Source organism: Triticum aestivum, chromosome 1B (genome assembly GCF_018294505.1).
Source record: "Triticum aestivum cultivar Chinese Spring chromosome 1B, IWGSC CS RefSeq v2.1, whole genome shotgun sequence".
NCBI classification, from domain to species: domain Eukaryota; kingdom Viridiplantae; phylum Streptophyta; class Magnoliopsida; order Poales; family Poaceae; genus Triticum; species Triticum aestivum.
The window spans coordinates 294,583,166-294,595,297 of NC_057795.1; the positions used below are offsets into that span (position 1 = coordinate 294,583,166).

The 12,132-nt window shown below is 50.8% G+C and overlaps 1 protein-coding gene across 1 annotated transcript; it reads right to left on the reverse strand.

The window, feature by feature from the left end:
• Positions 1-1,780: 1,780 nt before the first annotated feature.
• On the reverse strand, positions 1,781-3,423 carry LOC123090429 (uncharacterized). The gene has a single exon (XM_044511737.1). It carries the CDS (start codon positions 3,337-3,339, stop codon positions 1,975-1,977), a length of 1,365 nt encoding a protein of 454 aa, XP_044367672.1. The 5' UTR covers positions 3,340-3,423; the 3' UTR covers positions 1,781-1,974.
• Between the last annotated feature and the right edge of the window lie 8,709 nt (positions 3,424-12,132).

Here is a 12,132-nt window from a genome sequence, read left to right on the forward strand (position 1 = left end):
CAACTCTCTCGACCACCCAAGAGCATCTCCAGCTGTTGGCCTTCCATGGGGCGCGTAAAATCATCGTCTGAGGGCGAGCCGGCGCCAAAATCAACGTAGGGGCGAGCGGGTCTCCAACCGCCGGTACCAGGGTCGCCCCCAGGCGCGGGTGTTTTTTTTAAATGAAATTCGGCAAAGTTTGGCAAATTGGACAAAATATTCGGCTGAGTTCGGCAAACGGGACATATATTCGACATACTCGACATTACATAAGTTATTAAAAAAAACACAGCTAAGGGGCGAAGAAATCGCTGAGCGCGGTGAAGTCGCCGACGTTGCCGCCATCCTCGCCATCGTCGTCGTCGGCCTTCTCCTCCTTGACGCGGCCGCCCGTGCTGGACCCCTGCCCTGCGTCGCCCTGGCGGACCGGTGGCGGCGGCGCGTCATCATCGCTGTCGTCGAGGACGACGACGCCTCCCTCGTCGCAGCCACGGCGCCGAGCGGCGAACTGCTCGTAGGCGCGGCACTGGCGCGCCAGCTCCGTGCACGCCCAGTCTTCACGCGCCTACTTCAGGGCCGCCGCGTCGTCGAGCTCCTCGTTGACGCTGCCGGCGAGCCCGGGCTCCGTCTTCATGGCGGCGAGCCCCGGCTCCGTCTTTGGCTTGACGTAGCGCGGAGGAGCCGAGGAGGAGGCGCGCCTACCGCCCTCGTCGATGACGATGCCTGCGCTGCGGGTACGCTGGCCGAGCGACGTCTCCGCTGCGGGCTGGGAATGGGAAGAGGAGCGGGAGGAGGAGTGAGAGGAGCCGAACCTCCTGGGCATCCATTGCCCGGCGCTCCGGCGGGGGACCGGGACGGCCGCCGCGGCAGGGTATGCCAGCGGCGGGTCATTGCCGTCCTCGAGGTGCCAGAGTACCTCGTGGAGGGTGCGGCTGGGGGCGCCCCACCATAGGCGGCGCCCCTCACTGTTCTTGGTGCCCCCCACCACCGGCGCCCCGTTGGTGGACGCCAGCCGCTGCGCCTGCCGGCGCTGGAAGTACGCCGCCCATGACGCGTGGTTGTCGGCGGTGTACTGGGGCAGGGCACGCTGCTCCTCCGTGAGGGACGCCCGCATGCGGTCGACCTCGGCGACGAAGATGGCGGGACGTGCGTCGACGTCAGGCACCGGGGGGATGGGGACGCCCCCGTTGCTGAGCCTTCACCCCGTCGGCCCGCGCGCGCATGTCCGGTGGCGCCGGGATGTTCGCCTCGAAGAAGAGGCACGCCTCCCACTCGTGGAGCGAGCGGCGGCCGAAGCCGTTGGCCGCCGCCGCGTCGCCGGGAAATCGCTCGGCCATCGGTTTGGGCTTGGGCAGAGAGGGAAGGGGAGGAACGTCGGCGGACGGGGAGAGAGGTAGAGCTCGCGGTGGCTGGTGTGGCCAGAGGCGGGGGGGGGGGGCGCTGGTTTTATAGCCCCGCGTCGTGTGCACGCGTGGCAGGAAAGGATGCGTCGCCGCGCCGCCCATGAGGAATCAATGGCAAGGCTGACCGGCGGTAGCCTTGCCATTGATTCCCCGCGGGAAACCGAGACGTTCTGAGGGTAGACGAGGCGCGTGTTGCTGACTCGGCGGGCCCGCCGCTCTTTCGCGCCAAAATCGCTCGCTCCGGCGCCTCAGCATCTATATCAAACTCGATAAGGCTATTGAGGCAAAATAGAGTGGTGATCTGAGGACGAAACGGTGGACATTTGGTCATAAATTTCATACAACGAGAGAGCTCAAAGAAACATGACCAATGCGGCAATGCGAATTAAAGAAAATATTTACCTACTGTCTGCTAAATGACTCCACTTCGTCAAGAGAACAAAGAGTTTTTGAAAGAGCAAGACTAAGTTGGGATAAACAGGCCCGTAGAAACATGGGGAATAATTCAAAAACTTGACATAATGGGACTTCATCATGAAAACAACAATCTGCCAGAAGTCTGTCTGTGAAGAAAGTTTTTTTTTCTACATACTTAATTATGGCAACGTTTTGCCTTTGAACCTCCTGTTCCACTTCCAGTACGCGGAATGTGCACTTGAGAACAGTGTGCCTTTATTTTCTTCTTTAGTTCCTGGAATGAGTCTGGTATATAGTGGTACTCATGAAACATGAGCCCCCTCGCCCACTCCATATGATTGCAATACGTGAGAAGATGATGAGCAATGGTGAAAGGTCGCACAGACGGGCGAGTCTTCTCCTTCATGTCGTGTATCTGGCACAGCGCCGCTAGGTCCTCGGACAATACACTCGACAGAGACTGCATCACAGCGGGGCTGCTTGGCAGAGAGAAATAAACCGAATTGCTGCAGAGAGATGGCAAGCTCATGGTCGGGACACACAGGCATCTGTCACTGTTGAGAAACAAAGCCCGGCTACCAAGATTGCAGATGGGCAGCAGCTTCTGGCGCCAGATGTCCACCTCGAAGATCCTGAAGGCATACTTTGGGCATGCCCTGTCATCGTTTCCAAGCTGCAGCACGAGCATCATCCGCCCGGCAACCTCCACGAGGTACTCGCGGCATATCGACGGGTCGGCTAGCGAAGAGTAGGCCATGGAGATTTTGCGTGGAGGGTACACCATTACTATCTCCTCCCTCCACTTGGTGATCGCGAAGAGCATGCCTTGGAAGGGCAACAAGTTCTGAAGCTCCACCATGCCATGGTGAATGACCTCCCACCTCAGCCGGCCTGGCTGTGTCCAGAGCACCATGGGTCTCCAAGGGAAACGGGCCACCACTGAAAAGGGGGCCGTAGGTGAAGAGCAGACGAAGGCGCTCATGCTGAACAGAGCTTCTCGGTCCTTAATCGCACTGCGGAAGGCAGGGGCGAGGGGCGGGAGTTGGACCGTGGCGAGGGTGAAGGGGTGGACCACGCGGACGGCGGTGGTGCGCTTGTGCAGCAGGATGACGAGGCCGTCGGTGAAGCCGACGACCCTGTGGCACCGGAGGTCGGGGAGGCGGACGCGCAGGCGCCGCGCCGTGCGCGTGTTGAACAAGGTGATCTCGCCGGCACCGTCCAGGGGCGCCCCGTCTCCGTCGCAGAGCGCGATCCAGCCGCGCGGGCGGAGCTGCGGTTTGCTCAGGGCGAGGATGCCCAGGTCGGACGTGCTGGCGCGCCAGCCCGAGCAGACGGCGCGGAAGGTGAGGTAGTCCACCACGTCCTCGCCCAGCAATCGCCCGGAGACGAGGCCTGCGATGTCGGTCGGGAGAGAGGCCCAGCCGCTGGCCTCCTGCGCCGGTTCCGGTTCAGGGGCCCGCCGGCGCTTGCTGCCGGTGGGTGGGCGACCGGACGCACCTTTGCGCTTCCGCCCCGCCGTCGCGGCCCCGGACGGACACATTTCCGGAAGAAAACTTTCTCCCACACCCGCACGGAGCTTATCGATCAGGCGCAGGACGAACAACAACAAAACGGGACAAGAGGCTCCTTTTATACTCCTTTGGAAAAACGAAATTATAGGATGTTTTAGGGAGAATTTTTGTTTTCCGAATAAGGGAAAGATGGTACCGTCTCGCCCTGTTGTTTCCGCGTAAATCCCTTCCAATGTATCTCGACCCGATCAACACGTCCTGTTTTTTAGTCTGTCGGACCAAACGTCGTCTGTACCGTTGATTGCAGGCACGAATCATAAAAGCAAAGGAAATCAACCACGTCAGCGTTTTCTTTGTTCGGAAAAGCACCGTGTTGTCCCGAACGTCTTCCTCCTCGCCAAAGCCGCACCTTATAGCAACTCCAAAGCGGCAACCCATTTTATCCGCGCGCGTTCGTTTAGACTGGGCGCGGACAGAAAAGTCGGTCCAACGCGCCGACCCAAATGGACGCCCATCCGTTTTTCGTCCGCCTGCGGACACATTCCCGGCCCGTTTGTAAGCCTCATTTGCGTCGGCACGGACACAAAACGGACGCGCGCGGCGCCTACCCCTCCCCCTGGCCTGCTAGTCGGTGGCACATTGGCTATCCTCTCCCATTTCAATAGCAAACCCTCGCCCGCCTCCTTCGTCAACGCCGCTGTCGCCTATTTTCCGGTGCCTCTGCCAGCTGCCGGTGCCGCAACATCCCCCCACGCCCTCCAACACCGCCACCTCCCACGTCGCTGCCACCGCCGTCTCGCCGCCGGGGCATCGAAAGCTTCCCACCCCCACCTCCCCGACACAACCACGACCGGGAAGTCGTCTTGCCGCCCTGCCAGCTCCTTTGTCCTGACACCGGCACGCTCGTCGGACGTCGGCACGCCAGCAGGTCCGAGGGCGGCGCGACTCCCTTCGCTGGCCGGCTCTTTTGTCGACGCCCGCAAGCTGTTTGATAGTTTGCCAAGGTACAAAATGGACTCCGCCGACGAGTTCTTTTTCCATAATTTCCTTTGCGACTCCGATGATTCCTCATCCGATGAGGAGGAGGAGATCTTGGTTGCCGTGTTGGTCCATCACCACCTCAATAGCCAGCGGCCGTTGTTCCGTGGATCCATTCTGGGATATCTTCCGACGCTGAATCGCAACCGAGAGAGTGGGCATTTCCTTCTTTGGAAGGACTACTTCGACACAACGAACCCGCTGTTCAAACATTAGAAATTCCGGCGCCGTTTTCGTATGAGTAGGCATCTTTTCAACCGTATTAGAGAGGGGGTGGTTGGATACGATGACTATTTCGAGTGCAAAGAGGATGCCCTTGAAAAGATTGGCTTCTCCTCTTATCAGAAATGCACTACAGCCGTCCGCATGCTTGCATACGGAGTGCCCGGTGATCTCATTGACGAGTATGTCCGTATGAGCGAGTCTACATGCCTAGACTCCATGTACATGTTCTGCAAGGCTGTGATTGTTGTGTTTGGCCCTGAGTACTTGAGAGAGCCGACTCCTCAAGATACAACTCGCTTGTTGGCGATGAACTCCAGCAGGGGCTTCCCAGGGATGCTTGGGCAGCATAGACTGCATGCACTGGGAGTGGAAGAACTGCCCTTCTGCTTGGCAAGGGCAATATAAGGGTCATGTCAGGGCTTGCACTGTCATACTTGAGGCCGTGTCATCACAAGATCTCTGGATCTGGCACTCTTTCTTCGGCATGGCCGGATCACACAATGATATCAACGTGCTTCAACGCTCGCCGGTGTTTGCAAGGCTTGCCGAAGGCAACAATCCAACGGTGAATGTTACCATCAACGACCACAACCTAGGTGACGGTATCTATCCTCAGTGGACCACTACTGTGAAGACAATTCTCAACCCTGTCGGAGAGAATAGGAAAAGATTCATACAAGATCAAGAGAGTGCTAGGAAGGATGTCGAGCGTGCCTTTGGTGTTTTTCAATCTCGATGGGGCATCGTTCGATATCCTACTAGGACTTGGAGCATGAAGAAATTGTGGAAGGTGATGACTGCTTGTGTGATCATGCATAATATGATCGTAGAAGATGAGCGTCTGGAATGTATCTACGATCAAGGGTTTCAGTTTCAGGGTGAGAATGTTGTGCCTGAGCATGGAGGAGCGGCAACGTTTAAGCACTTCACCCAATTTCATCATGAAATGCGTGATTGAGAAACTCACATGCAACTGCAAAATGATTTGGTCGAGCATATGTGGGCTCATGTTGGCAACCGATAGATGTATCCCTTTGATTTAGCTTGTAAAACTATGTGAGAACAATTTTAACTTATATTCGGGCTTGTAAAACTATGCTTTATATTTGGTTGTGAAAACTATGCTTCCCTATGAAACTATATATTTGCTTGTGAAATATGCAAAGTGCTCATTGAAAATGAAGGCCAGCCGGCCATGCCGGCAAATATGGGTCGGCGCGTTGGGCACACTGCCGACCCAAATCAAAAAGAGGATGGACACTGAGCGGGCGGCCGACCCAAACGTACAAAAAGCAGACAAATACACCATCCATTTGGGTCGGCGCCATGGAGTTGCTCTTATCCCTTCTTCTGTCCACACCGTCCCTTCACTCTCTCCCATTCCCCACCGCCCAACCTCTACACCCATTGTCGCCTCGTGGCCCTGACCACTCTGGCGACGTGCTCTCGCACCATCCCCGGTGACGCGCCCCCTCAAGACCCGTACGAGGCAGCCCACTCCACCCCGGCAACGCGGTCTGGTCCACCCCTACATTGACGGTGATCTCAACGGCGGCGCCGAGGCCAGCTAGTCTCAGGAAGTGATGTGTGGTGGTGTGGCGGTTTCTAGGCCTCGTTGCGACGCGTGGCCAGTCGGCCAGAGGGGCTCGCGCTCGACGGGCGTGGGGTGGCTAGTGCGCGGGGCTCACAAAAGCGCGTGGTGGCCACGGTGAGCGTGCTCCTAGCGGTGGCTGGCGGCAACTCACGGAATCGTCAGCTCCAGCGTGGAGGTCAACCATATGTTGTTGTGGTAATGAGCGCCCGCACTTTAGAGCATCTCCAGTTGTTCGGCCCCCCAGGGGCTTGAAATAGCGCCGCCCTGGGGGCGCGCCAGCTGAAAATCAGCTTGGGGGAGATTGGTTCCCAGCTGCCGCCCCCAGACGCCGATTTCGGCCCACTTCCGGTGCAAATTGGCCCACTTTTCAGCCCATTTTCGGTGCAAATTGGCCCACTATCGGCGCAAATTGACCAATTTCGGCCCATATTCAGCATGCTTCGGCACAAACTGAAAAGAAGCTATTTTTATCACATAGTTCATCACAGAAAATCAATAGAAATCAAATAGTTCAATACAAATTATATATTTCAACAAATAGTTCAATAAATAAAAACTCATATTTCATCACACGTCGAGCTAGGCGTTGCCCTTGAGCCTCCATAGGTGCTCCACCAGATCCTGCTGCAGTTGTTGATGCACCAGTGGGTCTCGGATCTCCTGACGCATATTGAGGAAGGGAGTCCAAGTTGCCGGTAGGTGGTGATCAACTTGGGCAAGAGGACCCTGTCTGTAATATGGTTCAGTGTCAAACACTGTCTCTTCCTGCTTGCTCTCAGTGATCATGTTGTGCAAGATGACATAGCAAGTCATGATCTCCCATGTTTGATATTTCGACCAGGTTTGAGCGAGGTACCGGACAACAGCAAATCGAGATTGGAGCACACCAAATGCCCGCTCGACATCCTTCCTGCAAGCCTCCTGAACCTTCACAAAGTGGGAGTTCTTGCCTCCTGGCACAGGGTTTGAGATAGTCTTCACAAATGTGGACCATCGCGGATAGAAGCCATCTGCTAGGTAGTATCCCTTGTTGTAGTGTCGCCCATTGACCTCAAAGTTCACCGAAGGAGAATTGCCTTCAACAAGCTTGCCAAAGACAGGGGAGCATTGCAGCACATTGATGTCATTGTGAGTTCCTGGCATAACAAAGGAGTGCCAAATCCAGAGGTCGTGTGTGGCCACTGCCTCAAGTACCACACTACAACCGCCTTTGGTGCCTTTGTACATCCCCTGCCAAGCAAATGGACAGTTTTTCCATTTCCAATGCATGCAGTCGATGCTTCCAAGCATCCCAGGAAATCCTCTTGCTGCGTTTTGTGCTAGGATCCGAGCAGTGTCTTCAGCATTGGGTGATCGCAAGTATTGTGGTCCAAATACTGCCACCACTGTCCTGCAGAACTTGTAGAAACACTCAATGGTCATGGACTCGAGTATGCGTCCATAGTCTTCCAGTGAATCACCGGGAGCTCCGTATGCAAGCATCCTCATAGCTGTCGTGCACTTCTGTAGTGAGGTGAATCCAAGTGTGCCGGTGCAATCTTTCTTGCACATGAAGTAGCCGTCGAACTCCCGGATGGAATTCACAATCCCGAGGAAGAGCTTTCGGCTCATCCTCGGTATTTCTCCAAAGAGGAAGGGATGATGCAACACAACAACGGTAGGTATTTCCCTCAGTGATGAGATCAAGGTTATCAAACCAGTAGGAGAACCACACAACACCACGTAAACAACTCTTGCACACAAAGAACAAATACTTGCACCCGACGTAAGAGAGGGGTTGCCAATCCCTCACAGGTAAAAACATAGGTAAAATTGTACTAGTAGATTGGATAAATACATCTCACGAGAACGCAAGATAAAATAAAAAACAATAAATTGCAGCAAGGTATTTTTGTAATTTTGGATTAAAAGATCTGAAAATAAAAACAAATAAAAACAGATCGCGAAGCCAAATATAATAAAGAAGAGACCCGGGGGCCGTAGATTTCACTAGTGGCTTCTCTCGAGAAAAATAGCATATGGTGGGTAAACAAATTACTGTTGGGCAATTGATAAACTTCAAATAATCATGATGATATCCAGGCAATGATCATTATATAGGCATCACATCCAAGATTAGTAGACCGACTCCTGCCTGCATCTACTACTATTACTCCACACATCGACCGCTATCCAGCATGCAACTAGTGAATTAAGTTCATGGAGAAACGGAGTAATGCAATAAGAACGATGACATGATGTAGACAAGATCTATTTATGTAGAAATTGACCCCATCTTGTTATCCTTAATAGCAACGATACATACGTGTCGGTTCCCCTTCCGTCACTGGGATCAAGCACCGTAAGATCGAACCCATCACAAAGCACCTCTTGCCATTGCAAGATAATTAGATCAAGTTGGCCAAACCAAACCCAAATATCAAAGAAGAAATACGAGGCTATAAGCAATCATGCATATAAGAGATCAAAGAAGACTCAAATAACTTTCATGGATAAAAACATAGATCTGATCATAAACTTGAAGTTCATCGGATCCCAACAAACACACCGCAAAAAGAGTTACATCAAATAGATCTCCAAGAGACCATTGTATTGAGAATCGAAAGAGAGAGAGAGAGGAAGCCATCTAGATACTAACTACGGACCTGTAGGTCTACAATGAACTACTCACGCATCATTGGAGAGGCACCAATGAGGAAGATGAACCCCTCCGTGATGGTGTCTAGATTGGATCTGGTGGTTCTGGAACTTGCGGCGGCTGGAATTGATTTTCGTCGACTCCCCTAGGGTTTCTAGAATATTGGGGGTATTTATAGAGCAAAGAGGAGGTGTGGGAGGCCACCGAGGTGGGCACAACCCACCTGGGCGCACCAGGCGCTGATACGTCTCCAACGTATCTACTTTTCCAAACACTTTTGCCCTTGTTTTGGACTCTAACTTGCATGATTTGAATGAAACTAACCCGGACTGACGCTGTTTTCAACAGAACTGCCATGATGTTGTTCTATGTGTAGAAAAGAAAAGTTCTCGGAATATCCTAAAAATCCATGGACCTTTTGGAATTAATAAGAATTTCTGGGCGAAAGAAATACATTAGGGGGCCCAGGGCCTGTCCACGAGACAGGGTGCGCCCCCCCCCTGTAGGGTGCGCCCCCTATCTCGTGGGCCCCCTGGACCTCCACCGACCTCAACTCCAACTCCATATATTCACGTTCGGGGAGAAAAAATCAGAGAGAAAGTTTCATCGCATTTTACGACACGGAGCCGCCGCCAAGCCCTAATCTCTCTCGGGAGGGCTGATCTGGAGTCCGTTCGGGGCTCCGGAGAGGGGGATTCATCGCCGTCGTCATCATCAACCATCCTCCATCACCAATTTCATGATGCTCACCACCGTGTGTGAGTAATTCCATCAGGCTTGCTGGACGGTGATGGGTTGGATGAGATTTACCATGTAATCAAGTTAGTTTTGTTAGGGTTTGATCCCTAGTATCCACTATGTTCTGAGATTGATGTTGCTATGACTTTGCTATGCTTAATGCTTGTCACTAGGGCCCGAGTGCCATGATTTTAGATCTGAACCTATTATGTTTTCATGAACATATGTGTGTTCTTGATCCTATCTTGCAAGTCTATAGTCACCTATTATGTGTTATGATCCGACAACCCCGAAGTGACAATAATGGGGATACTTCTCGGTGATGACCGTAGTTTGAGGAGTTCATGTATTCATTATGTGCTAATGCTTTGTTCCGGTTCTCTATTAAAAGGAGGCCTTAATATCCCTTAGTTTCCGCTAGGACCCCGCTGCCACGGGAGGGTAGGACAAAAGATGTCATGCAAGTTCTTTTCCATAAGCACGTATGACTATTTATGGAATACATGCCTACATTACATTGATGAACTGGAGCTAGTTCTGTGTCACCCTATGTTATAGCTATTACATGAGGAATCGCATCCGGCATAATTATCCATCACTGATCCATTGCCTACGAGCTTTTCATATATTGTTCTTCGCTTATTTACTTTTCCGTTGCTACTGTTACAACTACTACAAAAACCTAAAAACCTAAATACTTTGCTGCAGATACTAAGTTATCCATGTGTGGTTGAATTGACAACTCAACTGCTAATACTCAAGAATATTCTTTTGCTCCCCTTGTGTCGAATCAATAAATTTGGGTTGAATACTTTACCCTCGAAAGCTGTTGTGATCCCCTACACTTGTGGGTTATCAAGACTAATTTCTGGCGCCGTTGCCGGGGAGCATAGCTCTATTCTCTGACTCACTTGGGATTTATATCTGTTGATCACTCTGAAGAACTTGAAAGATGACCGAACTACTATTTTACCCTCAACCACGAGGGAAGGTAAGGAACTGCCATCTAGCTCTGCACTAGATTCTCCTTCCGTTATTAGTAAGTTTGCGACACCTAAACCTGCTACTGCTATGAATTCTGATATGTCGCATGTTATTGATGATGCCACTTCTGATATGCATGATGAAACTACTTCTGTGCGTGATACTACTTTGCCATTAGGTGAATTTCTTGATGAACAACTTGCTAGAGTTAGGGGGAATGAAAATATTGAAGATGCTATTATTGATGATAGTGATGATGAAGGTTCTCCCAATGATTATGTATTGCCTGTTGTTCCTAAGGGTTATGTTATGAATGAAGAAGCTGCTAGGGAAATCTTTGCTTGCAATGATAGATATGATCTTAAGAAATTATTAGCTAAATGGAAGCAGCAGTCTCTTAATGCTAGATTCAAACCTGACCCTGCTTTTGCTACTTCACCTATTTGTGTTACTGATAAGGATTATGAATTCTCTATCGATCCTAAGATTATTACTTTAGTTGAAGATGATCCTTTTTATGGCCTTGAATCTGAAACTGTTGTGGCACATCTTACCAAGTTGAATGATATAGCCACCCTGTTTACTAATGATGAGAAGTCTCGCTATTTTTATATCCTTAAGATATTTCCGTTCTCATTAAAGGGTGATGCTAAGACTTGGTATAATTCTCTTGCTCCTGGTTGTGTGCGTAGTCCCCAGGATATGATTTATTACTTCTCTGCTAAATATTTCCTTGCTCATAAGAAACAAGCTGCCTTGCGGGAAATATATAATTTTGTGCAAATCAAAGAAGAGAGTCTCCCACAAGCTTGGGGGAGGCTTCTCTGGTTACTTAATGCTTTGCCTGATCATCCTCTCAAGAAAAATGAAATACTTGATATCTTTATAATGGACTAACCGATGCTTCCAAGGACTACTTGGATAGTTGTGCTGGTTGTGTTTTCAGGGAAAGAACAGTCGACGAAGCTGAAATATTATTGAATAATATGTTGACTAATGAAAATAATTGGACTCTTCCTAAGCCAATTCCCGAGGCAATTCCTGAACCAGTTGAGCCAACTCATGAGCCTATTCCTAAACCCACTCCGAAGAAGAGAGGTGTTTTATTTCCCAGTCCTGAAGATATGCAAGAGGCAAAGAAATCAATGAAAGAAAAAGGTATTAAATGTGAAGATGTTAAGAATTTACCTCCTATTGAAGAAATACATGGTCTTAATATACCGCCTGTTGAAGAACCACATTGTCTTGATAACCCGACATAGGTAGTAAAGGTAAATTCTCTCTATAGATATGATAAAGTTGAAATCCCCTCTACTAAATTTCATAGCCCCTGCTTAGATGAATTTGATGACTTTATGGCTAGACAAGAAAGTTTTAATGCTTATGTTGGTAGAGAGTTAAAGTACAATGCTTTCGAGATAGGACGCGTGAGCGATAATCTGGCTAGAGTTAAAGATGAACTCAAACTCGTTAGCAAATATGCTTCTATGGTTGCTACTCAAGCTGAGCAAGTACTTAAAGCTCAAAATGATTTGCTTGATGAATTAAATAATAAAAATGACTTTGCCGTTAGAGTGGCTACTAGAACTGGTAGAATGACTCAGG